This window comes from Rhinolophus sinicus, linkage group LG04, assembly GCF_036562045.2.
Source record: "Rhinolophus sinicus isolate RSC01 linkage group LG04, ASM3656204v1, whole genome shotgun sequence".
Lineage (NCBI taxonomy): Eukaryota > Metazoa > Chordata > Mammalia > Chiroptera > Rhinolophidae > Rhinolophus > Rhinolophus sinicus.
The window spans coordinates 55520662-55540780 of NC_133754.1; the positions used below are offsets into that span (position 1 = coordinate 55520662).

General features: G+C 47.4%; 1 protein-coding gene across 1 annotated transcript in view; it reads left to right on the forward strand.

Moving 5' to 3' along the window:
* The window catches only part of TMEM255B (transmembrane protein 255B), a 35670-nt gene that overhangs the window by 6586 nt on the left and 8965 nt on the right, over nt 1–20119 (forward strand). The window contains exons 2-6 of the mRNA XM_019742041.2: nt 790–932; nt 4090–4152; nt 11318–11407; nt 15677–15757; nt 18620–18705. Of these exons, the coding sequence (XP_019597600.2) occupies nt 790–932; nt 4090–4152; nt 11318–11407; nt 15677–15757; nt 18620–18705 (463 nt within the window). The remainder of the gene's footprint in view (nt 1–789; nt 933–4089; nt 4153–11317; nt 11408–15676; nt 15758–18619; nt 18706–20119) is intronic.

Here is a 20119-nt window from a genome sequence, read left to right on the forward strand (position 1 = left end):
GAATCTATCTCATCTCCTCCAGGGTGAAGGTGATATAGGTGGTTGTGGATGAGCTTCTCGGGAGAAGTATCTTCCCAAGGGTCTGGAGGAAGTGTTGACTTTGAGAGGGGTGCTGGTGAAGGAAGACAGCGGGTCTCGCATACGGTTCCCCTTGGCCTCTGGAATGAAATGTCCTGAGACATACGCCCTTGCTGGGTCAGCTGGATAAAGACAGCACACTCAGATCTAGCCAAGTTCTTCTGAGTTTGCGCATTGATTTAGAGTTTTGTGTAATTTATTTCCGAGTATGTAATAATTCTATTCTTGGGTGTTGTAACGTTGACTTGCCATGAAGCCTTGCTGTTAAAACTGCAGAAGTGTAAATCTTTGGAGGTAAACTTTCTGGAGTGTGAAAAATGTCTGCATGCCAGCAATTCAAGTGGTCATCTGAGCTAGTGATTATAATCAAATATGCTGCCTCTTCCCCCATTAAACACACACACACACACACACACACACACTTGATTTAAAACCTTTGGCATGGGAAGAAACATCATGTTTTCCTTTCATCCCCTCTTTTGTTTTGCAGTCCTGGGATCATGATGGTTAAATGTCAGTACCCTTGAGCTGGGCGCTGACAGAGGGGAGAACAATGGGCTTGAGTCCCAGGCTCTAGGACCAAGAGGCCTTCCAGAGCCTGCTGGGTTCAGAGAGAAGGGCCACGTGGATCCCGAATGCACTCGTGTTGGCTTGGACCCCTTCCTGAACCCTGACCCTTTCTAACAGCTTCCTCGTTTGTCCTCCTCGCAGAGGGGTTTGTGAGAAGAAAGAAGATTTCCCTTTGGTTTGTGGGGTCTCTGCTGGTGTTGTCTATCTTCATCCTGACCATCGGCCTCGCTGCTACCACCAGGACAGAGAACGTGACTGTTGGGGGCTACTACCCAGGGATCATTGTGAGTGTCGTGGTCCCAGGGTCTGCGGGTGGGGCACCGGGCACCACAGATTGCTGTGGGGGGTGGTGACATAGTCTGCTCTAGCTCCACAGAGTCGGAGGTTTAGGGCATGGGGACTTGTGTTGGTGGCTGCGGTTAGCAGAGTAATGACCCCAAAGGCAACCCTGTCCTCCCCGGGATCTGTGAATGTGGTGGGCTACCGGCAGTGGGGATGCCAAGGCTGCTAGTTCGCTGCTTTCAAGAGGGAGTGAGGACCCTGCATTGTTCAGCTGGATCGGTGTTAGCACAGGGTCCTTAGGAGAGGAGGAGGGCCCGGGAGAGGCGTCAGAGCCGTGCGATGGGAGAGGTTGATGATGGAAGGAGCCACAAACCAAGGAGTGTGATGGCTCTGGACACAGGAAGGGCCTGGCCCAAACTTTCCCCTAGAGCTTCCAGAGGGAACCGGCCTGTGACACCTGGATTTTGTCCCCGTGAGACCAAGCTGACCAGAGTAGTCCTCGGAAAACAGACATGTAGCTTTGAAAGGCACCTGCCAAGGAGGCTTGATTGAAGATCACGTGAATCCTGCTATCACGTGGGAACAACAGGAAAATGGCAGCTAAACACATCTGGCAAGAAGCGATCACCTGAATTCAGAATTATCAAGATTTTTTTGACCTATGAACTCACATCCATTTCCACAGCAATAAAATTTGCTCCAAGGGTTTGCATTGTGCATAGGGAGCGCCTGTGAAATTGCCTTGTATGTCAGCTGTGATGCCCCAAAAATTCACCAGAACCTTGAGCTGCTGTGTTTAGCACCTAAAGTGCCTAAACCAAGATTTTTAAAAAATGAAGCTTATTTAATCATATTACTCTCACCAAAAGTATTATCAAGATTAGTAATAATACCGATAACATTTTTAGTAAAGATGAAAGGGTTTTGGTACTCTTAATATTTAAAAATATTTTACAAATATTGTTCATTCCATCTTTATATTATCCTTTATTTTTATTTTTTGTCTGCTTTATGTCTCAATGTTATCTACCTATATATAATTTATGAGTAAACATATACCGGGGATGCCAAAAAAATGTATATAAGTGGACACTTTGGTCAGCGTTGCTCAAGCAGTAGTTCACCATAATCAGAAGTGTCTGGATGCTGATGGTAACCACTTTGAGCACCTCTTGTAATTGCAAAAGTCAAACGTGACTTGTATTCATCTTTTGTTATCAGTATATATTGAGTATTACCATTTTAATACAGTTTTCCTTTCTTAAAATGTGTATACATTTTTTTGGCACCTTCTATATAAATAGTGTCTGCAGAAAAAGTTTAATCAGTGAAATCTTATGAAGCTGATGTCATGTGGAGATTCCGCTTTTCTGCCATGTGTCCTGGATGGGAAGGGGAGCCCGGAATTTGGGGAGGGGGGTGTGGGTAGTGGCTATGAGGATGCATCCTCCTAAATTACTTGCAAAGTTTCAAGATCAGTGTTGAGTAGTAGTTTTTTGCTTGTTCTTCGAGCTTCACTTACTCAGGATTCCCCACCTTAAGAATATCCGAGGTGCTCTGTAAAGGACCTGATTCCTGGGCCATGACCAGCATGAAATGAGCTTCAGCCCAGATGGTTCTGAAAGTAGACTATGGAGACGGTAGATAACATTCACTTAAAGAAAATGTGGATAAAAGTCACTTCCATGGAGATCCTGCATCCAACTTGGAGACTTACAGCAAAGAGCAGATCCCAGGAAGAAACTGGGACTAAACACCTCAACATTTTGGAAAGAGGATTTTGTTTCAAGTCCAAAGAAGTGGAACTTAGTGAAACTTAATGGATATATTTTAATACATTTGTGTTCAAGTGGAATTTTGATAATTTTGAACTGTGGAGTTAGACTGTGATATTTTGAAATTCCATACAAAGAAAACATTTCTTTCTCCTACTCCTTGAGAATTCTTAAATTATTGGTAAAAACTACATCTGTGCTTACATGTCCCTCTCCATACGTATAATCACAGAGAATGACACCTGTAGACATACATAGGTCTGATTTTTTAGTGCATTAAATTTGATACCATGGCTTTTGAGATTTCACAGTTGCACAGGGCAGCTGGTTAGCTGTCCCCAGCTTGGCCCCAATGGTCACTCAGAAGTCCAATGGGCAGGGTTCACCTGCCACATGAGAGTGGCTCCATCGCAGGGTCCCAGGCAGCAGTCTTCCGTTTGTGAGAGCTTGTCACGAGCTGCTCTGAGCAACGTCATTCGTGGGCGTTGCTGAAACTCTGCATTCCTCAAGCTGCGGGGAGGCAATATTTAAGAAAATTTTCCACTAGGTAGGCATAGGAGGATGAGGCATACCTGTGTCCCCTGGGCACACTCAGGTGGAGGGATCCCGGTGCCCAGCCCTCGGATCCTTCGTTTTGAGATGAAGACAGTCATGTGTATGTTTTCTCCAGCATCCCAGCATCACTTCCTCCGGGGAGGCCGAGATCTCGGCTCTCTCAAGGAACAAGAAGAATGATTCTCAGGCGCCTCTTGGCACCCTCCTTTTTCTTTCTCCTCTCCTTCCCTAAGGTTACCTGTCTGCCTGCTCACCTGAGTTAAAAGCTCATCTCTGAGCAGTGTTTGTGGTGTCCATGGGTGACTGGCAACCTTTCTTTTGAAATACCCATGGTTCTAGTTTTCTAATATTTTACCTGAGGAGTTCTTCTCCAACTGTGGGATTGGGACAGGCCCAGGAGAAACATCAGGTGGGCCTCTCACCTGGTGATCAGATGCAGAAGATGGGCCGTGAGTGGTCTGGGCTACTGTGAAGAGGTGTCCTCTGTGAGGGGGATGGGGACACATAATGTTCTCTTCTCCTGTAATCAAGAGTTAACCTGATGTAAGAGTTAAAATGTTTGAACATAGAAGATGAGATGGACCATGTCTCAGCAGTGTCTATGCCAATCATCCGCTTTGATGGAGCCCGAGAAGCCAACCCAATGTACATGAAGCCGTCTGCCACTCAGTGGTCAGAGCTTGGGGAGGTGGGGATGGCCGCCTTGGACCTTGGATCGAATGTTTTAAGGGTGGCAGTCTCCTGTGCATTGTTTACTGTTAAACGTCAGCATCAAGCCCTCAGGCATGCTAACCAGATGCTTCCTCCCTTGGTTTTTCTTTGCTCTCAGCTGGGCTTCGGATCTTTCTTAGGAATTATTGGTATCAACCTGGTGGAGAATCGAAGGCAAATGGTAAGAACGTACATTGTTTTTTTCAAATGGCAATATTTCATCTCTTTAAAAATTTTTCTATGGCTGAGTAGTATGGGATTGTTTTCTTAACTTACATTTTTGAGGTTATTTGCAAGTGTATAAAAATACAGTTGATTTTTCTATGTTGGTCTTGTATCCTGCAACCCTGTTGAACTCATTTATTAGTTCTAATAGTTTTTTAGTGGAGTCCTTAGGATTTTCCATCTATAAGATTATGTCACCTGCAAATAGAGATAGGTTTGCTCCTTTTTTTCCAGTCTAGATACTGGAGGTCCATTTCTATGGCTTTTCATAAAAAAAAAGTGGAGGCCTTGGAGTGAAAGGAGGAAAATCCAGAAGTGACAGCAGTTGTCAGAGCAGTGAGGGGTCCACAGCCCTAATAAGTTTCCCTTTATGTAGGGGGCCACCCAGGTTTCTCAGAGCAGAGCCTTCTCACCACATTATTTGTGATGCCTATAGCTGCCTTTTCAGGGAAAGCATTCTTCCAAGGCTAACTTTGTATGGTAAACATATATTTCACTATCTAACATTTAATTTAATATTTATGAAAGCCAAAACCTGTGTCTACAATTAGTAGCTGTGTGATCTTGGGAAACTTACTTAACCATATTGAACATTAGTTTCTTCATTTTCAGTTTTGTTGGGAGCATGTGGGTTAACGCGAGTGAGAACCCCTAGCACAGCGCTGACCCATAACAGGTGTTCAGAGAATAGTCGCCGTCGTTATAGACTGTATTTCAGCGCATAGGTTAGTCAGAACATTCAAGTTGTTTCAAAAGGAGACAATAGCTGGCTGAGAAAACGTCAGCTAAAAAGAGAGTGCTTGTATTTCAAAGGCATCTAAATATAAAGAATGCTTTCTTTTTTCTTGATTTCTTTTTTTTTAGTTTTTTATTACAGAAAAATTTAAACGTATTCAAAAGTAGACAGACTGGTGTAATGAACCCCTCTGTACCCATCGCCCAACTTCATCAACTGTTGACTCAGGGCCAACCTCCTTTCATCTCCCACCCATTTCTTCCCTTCTCATATTATTTGGAAGCAAATCCTAGACATAGTATCATTTCATCTGTGATGATATCATTACATGGTATCATTTCACTCTGTTCAATTTAAGGGGTGGAATCTAATCATTAGAAGTGGCTTCACCATTATCTCTGCCCATTATTATGTTAGTCTTCAGTGATATCCAAAGAATGTTCCAAATTGAGTCAGCATTTGGTATTTTTCCATTCATGAATGAGTTATTACTTTCTCCTCACCCAAACAGACATAAGAATCATTGATTTCATCAACAGCTTTATAGTCTAGCATGGTCAAAGGCGATCAATGGCCAAAGATGGAGAAGTTAATGGCCTAAGAAGTGTGTTAACTGCTGAGTGCCCCCTCCCACCATATCTGTGCACATGTGAACACCCCCCCACACACACACTCACACACAGAGACACAGAGAGAGGAATTCTTCTAGATTATAGTTTAAAATCCACTGAATCAGAAGAACCAATGGGACTAATAAGAATAACTTATAGATTAAAACACATTTCCTTCAGAGGGTTAGGTTGTCAGCCTTTGGCTGTCTGGTCTATAGATAACTGGTTTTTTCCTGTTCTGTTGAGTGTTACAGTGAGGGTATCCCTACTTATCTTCCTCCCCACTCTTCTGCCTAATGTCTCTGCTTCGGGTCTTGACATCACGGGAATCTCATCAGCCTTACTGGGGGATGTCCAGCCCTTTACCTTCTCATACAGAAGCCCCGACGGTCTTCGCCACTCCCAGGACTGAGTTGGGTGGGGCTGAAATACAGGAACTACACAGGGCTTCAGGCACCATATTCCCAGGTCCTAGACCACTGCACTGGGAGGATTTGAAGGTCATCAGGTAGGAAAGCTGCCAATGTCCACAGTGAGCCATTTAGAGGCTGAGCAGTTGGCGCTGGGCCTGTGCTTGACCTCTGCTGTCCTGGCGGGCAGGGGAGGGAGGGCAGCAGCCCGGTCACACCCCATTCATCCTCAGTCTCCCACACCCCATCAGGAGCCTGGACACAGATATAGGGCGCCCCTCATGGGTGTCAGTTCATCTCAGAATGTGGTCCCTGCTGGCCTGCCCGATATTCCAAGGGTGAGCCCTCCCTGCAGTGTCTCACCAGGTAACTAATACTTTCTTCACCCTTCTCCACTCCACTGCTTGGGCCGCACCTGTAGGGAATGGGCTGAAGGACAAGGGACAGTGAGTGACACCTTCTCCTGATGACACTGCCACGTATACCTTTCTAGAAGTTTGGTTAATTTTGAGAGAAGGGTGGAGAGTTGGGGGGGGGGATGGGGGGGTGAATGGAGAAGCCACGGAATTGCCCACTTCAAGTAATATAAGCTGCAGCCTTAACTGGTAGAGACTGGGAGGATTTGTAGCCCTTCAGGACAGCTAGAGTGGGTGGCTTTGTGGTTGACTGATCCAATGGTTCAGTTTGTCCTGAGGCCCCAGTTCCTTCTCTCTTTCCACTCTGCCCTCCTCAGGGTTGTTAGTCTCCCAACACAGCAGCATTCAGAGGAAGAAAGAAGATGGTGTCTTCCTTTGTTTCTCTCAGGAGGAAGACAATTTTCGAGCCCATAACAGACCTTCCTTCGTGTCTCATTTGTCAGGTCCGCACTCATTTCTAAACCAATCCCTATCACTGGATTACCTCATCAACAGTCTCACTTAGGAGCTGGGTGGTGTCAGCTTCCCAAAGGGACGTGACTAATGTGGAAGTGAGAGACCCGAACACAATCAACATTGGTTCGGAAGAAAGAAAGAAGGTGTGGATGCTGTGTGGACAGCCAGCAGGATTCCCTGCAGAGACCTCCCTCCTTTGAATTTGAAAGTCCAATTTTAGGCAATGGGTTATAGCACCTGTGTGTCTGGAAAGATGCATGTCATTTGAACGAATAGTTATCGAGAGCTTGCTATGTCCCACAAGGGATGAGGGACACAGAGTCCTGACCGCTCCAGGTGACAACCTTTCCAGGGATACATTCTCCCCTTTCCCTGTTTTCTTTCTGTCTTCTCCTCTTTTCACCACAACCTTATCTATTTGGTATTTGTTTTTTTAATCTACTTTCCTTTGTTGGAATGCAAATCCATGAGCCCAGCAGAGGTTTGAAAGTGACCTTTCCTCTACGGAATAACAGGAGTAACGTGGTTGCCCTTCTTCCAAGTGAAGAGGCCCCAAACTGTGCAATGAAATATAGCCACAACCTTAATCTAGAGCCCTTTAGTGTTGCTAGAGTAACAGACAGTTTCTATTTGCAAAATCCATGGGTTCTGGCAGTCCTCACATACAATGGAAAATGACTGGGTTTGTGCCTTTCAGGGAACTGATCCGGTTTCTATTGTGTGCATTCTTCTGGCTTTGTATTGTTAAATTCACTACTGAGCTTCAGGGAGAGTTAGCAATGCCTGGAAAGGAGAGAAGTAACTGTGACACAAAAGCCACAGCTACTTGGGTCTTTCCTAAGAGGCAGCTCTCCTGTGGCTGATTCTGGCAAGTTTTGCATTTCCTCTTGAGGAGTCAGAGGAGAGAATTGCCAACAATTTTTCCCACCACTGTCACCTGGACCCTGGGGTTGACACACCAGAGAGGTTCTTGGGCAATATCATGCATGTGACCACCCCAGCACTGAATGATTATGCTAGCACTGAATTTACCATATGAGTGGTCTTGCTGGCATTCGGTTTTACTTTTGCAGGGGTAGTAGGAGGAAGCACGACCAGACAGAACCAGCGGAAAGTTGATGAGGAGATTCAAAAGGTGGGCACAGTTTGTGCAAGACCAGATCAGGACATGTTTATAAATCTAGACAGTGGAAGGCAGTCCTGCGATGTTAAAGGATACTTGGGGATATCTGTGCTTTCTGTGAAGTTCTGGATGAAATAAGCTGCAGGGTCTCTTGGCTGTCCGGGCTGTGACCAGGCGTAGTTGGGCCAGAGCTGGCCGCCAGACCAGGATATGGAGTATGGCATTCTCTGAGGAGTCATCGAGTTGGTACATCATGGACTTACCAGGGCAACGGTCCAACAGCTCTGACTGCACACTTGTGAGAGAAGTAACAGGGTACAGTGGATCATGTGCAGTGCCACTTCTGGAAGTTTCTCAGGTAGTAATGTCACAGTTGTGACAATTAGATGGGATGCCCTGTGCTAAAGGACTTTGGTAACTCTAAAGTAATTTTGTTCATCTTTGAGTCCCTTGTCATTTGCCCTCTTTGGCTGAGAATTCTGCCCAACAAGAATTGGGAGGTGCCCTTATGAACAGAGTGCGAGCTGTGTCCTTCCTGTCATCTGTCCTGGGCTGAGGGCCTTGCGGTTAATCACAGAAGCATCCTCAGCAGGAGTAATGGGGATGTACCGCCCTTCTCCCCCAGATTATTCTAAAATGAGATGGTGCGGCCCAGTGGTCCATGGCCTACTGAAAGAAAAGCATGCACTGTGGGGCCTAGTGTTTCATCTTTGAAGGGTGTGAGCTGAGTGAGGACAAAGACCATCCATCTAGGGGTGGCAGAAAGGTCAAGAGGAGGCTGGGAGGACACGGCAGTCAAATCAGATGCAGGCTCTTTATTTTCCTTTGGAAAAATAGAAATACTTGGCCTCCCCACTGGGAAGTCTGAAAATTGCCTTCTGAATCTTTTATATACGTTTTAGTGTATTTTCATAACAGCAGTACAAAAGTTTGATTAGGTATAATTTCTCAAGTGATTTTTGCATAACTCTTTACATCATAATCGTTTTATTTGCATGCAGTAATTTCATAGGGTAAGAAGCCATACGGATTTTCCTTTTCCCATTGAGATGAAGGAAGCGTTTTTGTCTACATTTCCTTAGCACTGGCGAACTTCAAATGTTACATGGTAGGTAGGAGTGCAGCTTCTGGCTGGCGCAGCCTCTGGAGGAAATTCGGCTTATTCTTCCAGGGCTAGTTCAAGGCTTTCCCTCACCCTCAGGGTAAGACGAGTCCTCCCTTTTTGTGCACATCCATCGTTCTTGGTTTACTCCTGTTACAGCGGTTACCAGCCTGAGGCGTCAGTTCTTCACCATGGGGACCCCACCCCACTCATTGCTGCTTCTCTCCAACACACAGAACAGCTACTGAATAGTTATTGAGTCAGTTAACCCGGAGAAGTTGTGCAGAATAGCCAGATTTAAAATTGCCATGGCACTGTAGAAGGTCCAACAGGAAATCATTTTTTGTGGTTCAGATCAAGGCTTATACCCTGTTTCCCTGAAAACAAGACTTAGCCAGACAATTAGCTCTAATGCACCTTTTGGAGCAAAAATTAATATAAGACCTGGTCTTATTTTATATATAATAAATATAGTATAATACCAGGTCTTATATTATTTTTGCTCCAAAAGACTCATTAGAACTGATGGTCCAGCTAGGTCTTATTTCCGGGGAAACAGTACAGGCCCAGCTCCCTGCAGCGAGTCCCTAAATTCCCTTTTAGTCAATTCATCATAAAATGTCATACTGTGGGGAAGGGCCGAGGACATCTGTTGGTTTTGTCACATCTGAACCCATAGAACCTAGACTGGCTTGAGTATCTGGAAGCATTTATTCAATATATTGGTAAGTCATAGCCAGGTACCTCCTTTTCCAAAGGGGGAAACTGAGAACCGAAAAGCTCAGCAGTTCAGAGATTCCCTGAAATGGACTCAGGCGACAGCTCTGATTTGCAATGTCAGGGGACTACTTTCATTTGGAAGCAACACGTGGGGGCTGGCGTGGAGGTGTCATGGAAGGGGCAGCATCCAAAGCCAGCCCAGGGAACCGCCTGCTTCCTTCTATGCTGGAACGGCAGCATGGACGGTGCCTTGAATCCCAGCATCTGTCCCCTTGAGTAGTCACTGGGAGTTTCACATCACCCCAAAGTTCTGGGGTATCAAACTAGGCAACATTTCTTACCAACTCCCTATACTTTGTTGAACAAATAAATAATGCAGCTTAACAAGCATGGCGTGGGAGAGGGCCATATGGAATATAGTAATCAGTGAGCCTGACTGCATTATTAATGAGTAACTCAACCAGAGGGAAAGCCAATCTAAGTCATGTGGGAAAACCAGTTTTGACCATATTCTCTAAGACTAAAGTCAAAAAGAACTGCACACAAATATTGTACTCTAGTTAGTAGCTTGCTTTTCATGCGGTCTGGGTTAGTAATTCCAAAATGACTTTATGCATATTCTAGGGCCAAGAAAATAACTAAATACATCCATTGTGGATCATGAGAGCGGGGTTCTCACTGCTGCAGAGAGGAGTTACAGATAAGGAAGGTTATTGGTGTGGTTTTTGAAGGTGTGGGACTCCAAGGGAAGGACATACAGGAATTCTTTGTACTATTTTTGCTATTTGTTTTGATAAACCTGAAGTTATTTCACAAGAAAAAATTTAAAGACATGGTCAACAGCTGTAAGGAAAGATCCTCAACCTCACTAATAATAGAGAAACGCAAATGGAAATAACAATGAGAACTTTTTTTTTGCCCATCAGATTGGCAACACTTAAAAGATTAATAATCTGAAATGTCATTCAGGATATGAGGATATGACCATTAAGCTGTTGGAGGGAGTCAGACTAGCAAAGCCTCGTTGTAGGTCAGTGTATCCTTTTCTCTCAGATTCTGAAGTGCAGAGATCGTAAATGTGTCCTATCTAAAAGTAGGGGTTCTTGAATGTTCCAGGAATCTATCCCACTCACACATACACCTAGGTTTTGTGCATAGAACATATTTAGGGTCTTTGTAGCAGAGTTTGTAATAGCAAGAAGTTGCACATTGTTTAAATACCCATTGTAGGCACTGGTTAAATAAACCCTGATTGTTCATGAAAAGTGTGCAGAGGGGCAGGGCCCTGAAAACGCTCCCCATGCACAAGGCAGCCAATTTATTGTGTGATAGAAAACCAGCAAGAATGTACCTTGTACGGGGTGAAATCTGGCCTAGAATCTGTCCCGAGTTGTACGTCGTTGAGGACAGAAGCTGGTGGCGAAGAAGTGAGAGTTGTGCAAAACGTGTGGCTACTGTCAGGGTGGGATTTTGAATTGGTTTGCATTTCATAAAAAGCTTTTGTTACACACTGGATGCCCATGCCCTCCTTTTCCTTCTGCTTCCAGTTGGTAGCAGCCATCGTGTTCATCAGCTTCGGTGTGGTGGCTGCCTTCTGCTGTGCCATCGTGGACGGTGTGTTTGCCGCTCGGCACCTAGTGAGTTCCATCTTTTTAATTTTGTTCTCAATTGCTTTCCTGGGTTTAAAAGATCTACATACAAAAATAAAATTTCATGTCACAGAGCTGAGCTCAGAGACATTCACTATTTCTCTCTCCATTTGTGTTTGCCAATTGCTGTCTTTCCTTCTCCCAGTTTCCTTCATTTTCCGTAACACACACACACACACACACACACACAGACAGAGACAGGCAGACAGACAGAGAAAATCACATCAATTAGGATCAAATTCTTCAACGTCACAAGTAACTTTCCTCAGGTCTTTCTGTAAACTCAACAAGAGAGTATACATCTTGAAATCCACGGACTCACGACTTCCCAGTTTTTGTAGTTCAAATCCATCTGTCTTAAAAGATTATGACAGAATTTTCCAGCTTGATGTTATAGGCTGTGAAATCATTTTACATTTATTTTGTCTAATGGTGTGGAAGCCTGAGATGCAAGAGTCTATCAATAGTTACAGTCATGTGCTGCAAAATGACATTTCAGTCAATGACCGATCGCATATACCATGGTGGTCCCATGAGATTATAATGGAGCTGAAAAATTCCTATCACCTGGTGACTTCGTAGCTGTCAAATATCATTGCACAAGGCATTACTCACACGTTGGTGGTGATGCTGGTGTAAACAAGCCTACGGTGCTGCTCCTTATGTGAGTGAGATAGAGAAAAACGCAGCAGAACCATCCAGGGGAGCCCTGATCCTGTGGAGTAGGCTGGGTCCCTGCAGGCATCATGGAGAGGCCCCGGGCTGCGTGGGCCAGAGGGCCACCCGGAAGAGGTGGAGGCCCTAACTCACCCGGCCCAGGCCAGAACTGTCCTTCTAGGTTATAGAAGGACCATGATTGTCCTTCTAGGTTATTCACCATTTGTTGAATAAATATTTACATTATAGCACTTTTTAGGAAATTGTATGTATTTTGTCCCAGACTTTTGTTTCTTGTTTTTTATTTTTGGAAAGATAATTGAACGGAGCCCCTGGCCAATATTCCCTCACGTGGTTCTGGCACACTGCTTGGTAAGAACAGAAAGAATATCCTTTGATCCGAACCTGATTTCCCGTCCCGGGCCTAAGTTATTGAAGTCAGCAGGTTGCTTTGGACTGTCACACTTGGATTTTCTCAAACGTCATTCAATCAGCAGATATTGATCGAAGGCCTCGCCCAAGCTGGGATGCAAAGACAGATGTGCCTTGGCCCTTCTCTTGATGAGCAAGTATCCTAAAGCTCAAAACATGGTGGCTAGAGGCTGATTTTTCCAAGGGCTTCTAAGGAGGAAATCCTGTGTCTGCCCTCAGAATGCCGTTGTGGGAGTAGCACCCTGGAGACTTATTTGGGCACCGTGTTAGCAGACCGACCTGGAGGTCAGAGCCAGGGGTATGCGAATGATGCTGCCTGACCCTGAGTCAGCTGGTTGTCCTGCTCAGGCAGTTTCCCCTTATCACAGGGACACTGCAAGACCACACAAGGCAGCCACATGAAGCCCTGGTGGGGCCATGAGGGACCAGTTAGTAATAAAAGTACTGGCAACAACCGTGGAGTGTGTGTCTGCAGCTGCCCCATCTCAGTGGGGATGGAGAACAACTGATCAATATGATTTCTTATGAGAAGTGTCAAAATGAGGTCGTTATTTACGTTCCCCACCAAACTGAAGGCTTGACTCTGGCAGGTAGTTTTGGGGACGCTGGTCTTGAAGGGAAAACCAGTCTTGCCTTCCTGAGAGAGAAGTTTCTTCCCAGTGAAGGGGAGCACAGCAGCTGGCAGTGGGGTTCCAGCCCTGCTGCTGGGTGCGTCAGCTTTTTCCAGGACTCTTCTGTCTCTCAACTCACGTCTGAGAGAAATTTCCTTCAAAACCAATGGTTTCCCAGGTGGAAGAATCTCCTCTGTCCCGAGCTACAGGAGTGAAAACAGACACATGCTGCCTCCTCAGCCTGACTTTGTTTCATGAACAAATAGGATTTATTGAAGCGATTATCTTTGCAGGTGAGGTATAACTACCCTGTTTCCCTGAAAATAAGATCTAGCCGGACAATCAGCTCTAATATGTCTTTTGGAGCAAAAATTAATATAAGTTTGGGTATTATATTATATTATACCCAATCTTATAGTAAAATAAGACCAGGTATTATGTTACTATATTATATTATATTATATTATATTATATTATATTATATTATATTATATTATATTAACCCGGTCTTATAGTAAAATAAGACCACGTCTTATATTAAGTTTTGCTCCAAAAGATGCATTAGAGCTGATTGTCCAGCTAGGTCTTATTTTCGGGGAAACACGGTGTCACTAGCTATAATTCCAGGCTCCCTTGTTCCAGATTGGCTGGATGCCTCGTGAAGTGGACCGTCAGCCCCCGGGAATCAGAAGGTCGTCGCTGGCAGGAGCTCTGTCAGGAATCAGCCCACCTATCTATTTCCATCCAGCAGGGCATTTGGTCAGACCTGTTGGACTGCCGGATTCAAAGAGTTCATGGTTCATTACAAGAGAAATGGGAAATGATGGGGCTGGCAGTCACTTGGTCAGACTTTCTGTTCCAGGTCAGGGTGGGCTCGTCTCTCTGTGGCAGAGCAACTTTGTGGTCACCCCAAAGTGTTTTAGTGGCGACTTTGGGGCATCTTCAGGGACGGGCCGCACAGCACTGGCATGGGGACACGATGTCCTCTTACCTCCTGGGCAGTTCCTGCTTCCCTCATTCACTTCACAGACGCTTACTGAGCTCCTAACTGTGCCAGGCGTGCAATGAACCAGGGGCGGCTGGTTCTCTGGAAAAGGCCAGAGAGTCAGTGTGTTAGGTTATGGCCATGTGGCCTCTGTCAAGGCAGCTCAGCTCTGTTGTCGAAGCACAAAAGCAGCCATAGATGACATGGATGAATGAGTCTGCCTGTATGCCAATAAAACTTTGTTTACAAAATCAGGCAGTGGGGTGGGTTTGGCTCACAGACCATCGTTGGCCAACCCCTGCAGGAGACACATAGGGTTTTAACTGAGGACAGAGACTCAGCTCCATTCCCCATTGCTGTGTTGTCCAGAACAGGCCTGGCATATGGTGGCACCAGTCCGTCAGTAGCTGCTGCCTGGATGAACGAATGTATGAGTGTCCTTATCTGTTGCTGGTGTCACTGGTGGTTTTTTTTTTTTTTAATATATTCTTTTCTTAGGTCAGAAGTAGGAATGTTTTGAGAACTATGACTAACACAGTAATAAAACTAAATACTGTTATTGGGATCCTAACTCATTTTATAACTTACAGATTATATAGTTTCATGGCATTTTACAGTTTCTGTGCACCACTTGTTGTTCTCTACCTAGCAATTATAAGCACTTTGTAATTGTCAGTTTGTCTGTCTCCTTCACTAATTCCCTAAGGGCAGGAATTCTGTCATACCAGGGTACCTTATAGTTTGGCACTTTGCTCCATGAATGTTGGGGACAGACTCATGGATGGATAGTTAGGTAAGGCCATAGGTGGGTGTATACTTGGGTGGTTGGTGTGTGGAAAGATGCATGGAGGGAGGGAAGGAAGGGGATGGATGGATAGGGATGGATGGATGATGGATGGATGGAGGAAGGGAATAGAAGGAGGGAGGGGGAGAGGGAGGGAAGGAAGAAAAGAGGGAGGGAAGGAGGGAACAGTAAAGATGGATGGAGAGAGGGGTAGATGAATGGATGGATGGATGGATGGATGGATGGATGGATGGAAGGATGGATGGATGGAGGGATCGATGCATTGATGATCGAATGATTAAATGATTAGATGGATGGTTGGGTGAGTGAATGGATGATTGGCTGGTTGGATGAATGAGTGAATTAGTCTGAAATCCATCTTGCTCCATTCCTAGTAGAAAAATATATTCTGCTTTTAGAGAAAGAGGCAGGAGCCAAGGGATCTCCTTGTTGAGAGTTGTAGGAGTATACCTCAAAATGTCATACAACCCCCTCCCTTCTGCTGCCCTGTGATGACCAATGGGAGAAGATGTGTCTGCCCAGTTTTCAAGGACAGGGTGCCTGTTCCCCTGGGGCATTCTACTTGCCTGCCTCCTGGCTGCAGGGGCCAGGCTGTTCTGGAACGAGCTATGGTATTTCCTGCTTCGTGTTATCCATCTGGCAGATTCTAGTTGGCTTTGGCATTGCTCCTCTGGGCTCAGAGCCCATGGAAGACAGGTCTGCAATTGCCTCTGGCCACTCCTGATTTGGATATGAAACTGTACCGTTCTATTTGTGTTTGTCTCTAGGAAACAAGGCCCCTCACCTCGGGAAGATGCCAGTTTTACTCCAGTGGTGTGGGATACTTGCACGACGTCTACCAGACGGAGGTAAGCAAGAGCCCTGGTGGATGTGTCTGATTTCACTCTGCTCATCTGTGGATCCTATAAAGTTTTCTGTGTCCCTAGTCAAAATCTGAATGTTTGGATTCTGACAGTTCTTCCCATCATGTCTTCCCTCTGTGCCGTGGTGAGGCATTTGTAGCTTATTCTTTGTTTTGACCTAGATTTGATATCTTAATGTGTCATATTTATTTTGGAATTACAGTGGCTGACTTGTCTTCTTGGACACACAACTGTCCTAGAATTCACTTGTCCAGTTCAGTGCAGTTTCTCTGATGAACACTTTTTATTGACTTAATCATTGTAATAAAAAGCTAAGATACTGCATTTTCATTGGTCAAGACACTCACCGACTGTCCCCGGGCCAAGGACATGTGCAGGGTGATTTCATTTCTATTTCTAGCTCTGTGAAATGCCTGGAGTAACAAATTGCTCCGTGGCATGCCATTTGCTCTTAGACCATCCCAGGCGGGCACATAGCTCCCTTTGTCTGGCCGTTTCACTCCAGCTCTGAGTAGATTTGCTGGTTTAACTCAACAGGGCCTCTCAAACTGCATGCAAATGTCAGAGAAGGAGGGAAGACAGAGAGGAGTAGCTGGGAGAACATCGGAGAGCAAATGCCATGGTTAATGCCCTACATGGTTGTTGGGGTGCGCCATGAAGAGAGAAGGAGCATTCTGAGTGCTGTGGCATGGGGCACTGAGTAGCCAGAGGCGCCCTGCGGCCCCTCCCCAAGGGAGGTTGCACATTTTTTCTCCAAAGGTTGGTCCCAGCCCTCGTGGCCCTTCTTCTGGCTGGAGGCAGCCCTGGGGACTTGTCTGTTTAGGGGGGTCACGGGTTCTCCAGGCCCTCCATATGCTCCCCCGGCACCTCCACAGGCCCTAATGCTGCTTCTTCCTTCCTTCCTGGGATCATAGAAAAGTAGGGCCCCTCTCCTGACCCTGTTTGCCAGGCCTTCTGAGGACAAGCCCACGTGCGGGGCTGCCCCAGCTCCATCTCTTCTCCGGGGGTTCCCAACCCTGCTGCCAGTCGGAATCAGCCCCGCAGCTTGAGCAAATCCTGATGGTGGGCCCCACTCTAGGGAGGGGGTTCAGTGGACATGGGGATTTAAAAGCTCCTTGACGATTTGGGGGCTGAAGCTGCCCACACAGCTCAAAACAGGGGCCAGCAACTTTCTCTGTAAAGGGTCAGTAATATCCTGGGATTTACAGGCTAGATGGTCTTTGTCCCTGCTGTTCAACTCTGTCTCGCCAGTGCCAGAGTAGCCACGGGCAATGCATAAACGGATGCGTGCGGCCATGCAGTCTCACCTAGAAAACAGACAGTGGACTGGGCTTGGCTCCAGGCCCCTCATGGCTGACCCTCCTCTGACCCTGCTCTTTACACTTTCAAGGAGGGAACAACTCCCATCAGAGACCATCTAGGGTGACGGTTAGGCCTTTTCACCTCCAGCTCCCCATCCTGTAGCTCTGACCTTCCCATGAGCTGGTGTCTGGGCTCCGAGCCACATATTGCTCTCCTTCCCCCTGTCCCGTGCCTGCCGTTGACTATCGTCTCATCAGTCCTCCACTTCTCACCTGTGATGCCTCCCAGCCCCGGTCCCCTTCTGGGTCTCAGTCACACTGGGGCTACTTTCATGACTCCCACTGGCCTGTCTCTGGTCTCTGCCCCTTCGGGACTGTTTCCCATACCATTTCCAAATTAATCTTTCTACTACCCTTCTCAAGCACTCTAGAGTGTCTCATTGCCAATTTGCATGATTTCTAGAAGTTAACCACGAACCTTGAATAAAAGGCCACAAGTCCAATGGGCCGCTTGAAGAAGGGCCAAGATCTCCAAAGCTTCCCGACCCACCAGGGCCCCAGGGAGGCTCTAGGACCTCTGGTGTGCCTGGGTCTCTGCCTCTCCCAGTGCCCTCAGATCTTACAGAGAGAGAGAGAGAGCTTGGAGAATCTGCTCGAATCCCTGCCCATCACTTGGTGCACGATCCTCCCTTGGAAGGTCCTTCTTCTCGCCAAACGTCCCTGTCCTCCTTCCGAAGTCAGGATGGTCGATGCCCCACTTACTGCCCAAATGTAGGTGGCACGGTTCATACCCCCACATGAAACAGCGCTGAGGGAAGGAAGAAATCACGAGTTCTTGCCCCAATCTTGCTCCTTTAACATTAAATATCTTCCAGACATTTGCTGCCTGAGGGGAGGCCTCCGTGTGGCTTAGGCAGGGGCCACCCTGGCCAGATCAGGCTACTGGGAGCCGTCCGCTGTGTGCTCAGGAAAGGGTCCCCCTGGGGGGGCCCATGAGGAGGAGCTTCCACCTATCCCCACCTGGACAAGTCCCCACGTGGAGGGGTCCCAGTTGGAGGAGGCCTCCCCTGTCCCTGCCCGGAGGTGTCCCTGCCTGTCTTCACCTGGAGGAGTCCTACCTGAAGGGATTCCCACATGGAGGAGTCCTCACCTATTCTACCCGGGAGGGGTCCCTGCCTGGAGGAATCCCCACCTGGGCGGGTCCCCATCTGGACAAATCTTCACCTGGAGGGGTCTCTGCCTGGAGGCATGGTACCCAGAATCCTCTCCTTGTCCAGCAGCTGTTGTCGCATGGATCCCCTGGCAGGGCTGAGCCTGGTCTTCTAACGCCCCCTGTAGGGCAGGGCCCTGCTGTACCTGGCCTGGGGAAGGGAGGGGAGGGTGAGGAAAGGAAGCATCGGCTCATAAAGGTGAGCTGCCTGACTGACGAGGGCACAGTGGCTGGGTTCTGCCTCTCAAGGAGGCAGCCCTGCCCACTCTGGGGTGAGAAAGAGTGAGCACGTGGGGGACAGGTCCTTGAGAACTGACAAGGTCTCTCTGTTTGCAGGTCACTTGTCACTCCCTGAATGGCAAGTGCCAGCTGAAGGTGAAGAGCAACACGTGCTACTGCTGTGACCTCTACAACTGCCAGAGGTGAGTGAGGTGGGTGTGGGGCAGGGGAGGGTGCCCGATGAGGGTCAAGACCCCTACGCACTTGGACATTTCCTCTGGCAGCCCCTCCTGCCGTCCCGCCCTCCTCCCCTCTGCTCTCGTCCTCCCTGTCCTTGGACAGAGCACCTGTGTCATCTCCTGTAGTCCTCAGACATGTATGTGAGGAAAGGGCATGGGCTCTGTTTCACAGATGAGAAGCTGAGGTGCAGTGAAGTGGTGAGCTGTGGGGGAGGGGCAGCATTCTGTAAGCCCCGGGATTGTGTCTCTATCAGTGAGCCTGTGACTGCACTGTGAACCAGCGGTTCTCAGGTTCTTCTCCCCGCTTCGCTGGGACAGAGGGCTAAGCCGGGCTGGAGCTGGGCATGTCCCTTGATAATACCCCAGCTGGTTAGGCTCTGGTTGACTAGTTTCTCCTGAGGACGGGGCTGGTTGAGAACCAAGGCTCTGATTGTTTCCGCATGGGTCCTTTTCCTGCCTCTGCGGGAAGCCCGAGGGCACTTTTCTCTGGTGTTTAGTGTGAGAACCTGGTTGAGCTCCTGAGGTGAATCTCATAATATTGTGAGGGCCCCATGACTGCCCTCCTGCAGGTTTTAATGCTCAGACTTGCCCACAGCAGTTTGTCCACCACAGGTCAGTTTTCTAACTCTAGCCCTCAGTCCCATGGTGTTCCTGCTCTTGAGTCTCTGCTCCAGGTACTTACTAAGCAGGGCTGGAGTCTGTCTCCCATCTGGGGGACAGCAATTTGTCCTCCATCCTCTCCTCTTATGATGCAAGAAGAGTTGTTGATATTTTCAGTCTGTTCAGCATTTTTCTTGCTGTGAGAACTCAGTGCAAGTTCCAAGCCCCTTTCTTGCAGAATGGAACCCTCCCCCCATTGTCTTTTATATTTTGTATTAATAGCTTGAACACCTACATTAAAGCCAGTGGGAAGTTTAGTGTTTGCCTCTTGGGGAACCCTCCCCTGAGTTGTTGAAAAATCCAGGGGTTTAGGCTGCACCCTGTCCCCCAAGAAGAGGGTCCCTTCTTATTTCCAAGACAAAACGGAGGAGCAGCATGTGTGTGGATTATGGTGGCTGCCCTCGCAGATTCTTGCAACTCAGGCTGTGGGCCCACAGCCACAATGCTGCGGTCCAAGGCCCTGCATAGACCACCTCAGTCCATGTCGTGAGGGCCAGGATGAACCCCCTCTGCCAGGGTGGCCAGGTTGGCAGAACTCAGCTGCCAGCCTTTATGCCCTGCCTGCTCTGAGGGTAACTCAGCTGGAGCCCCGTTGCCCTCTGCAGGGCCAGTGTTTGGGGAGGGGGCACGATGATGGTTCTGTCCTCCCTGCTCCAAGGCCTGGGCTCCTTTTCCACACTCCTGCGGTTGCTTAGCCTTCTGGGGACAGCCTTGCTGC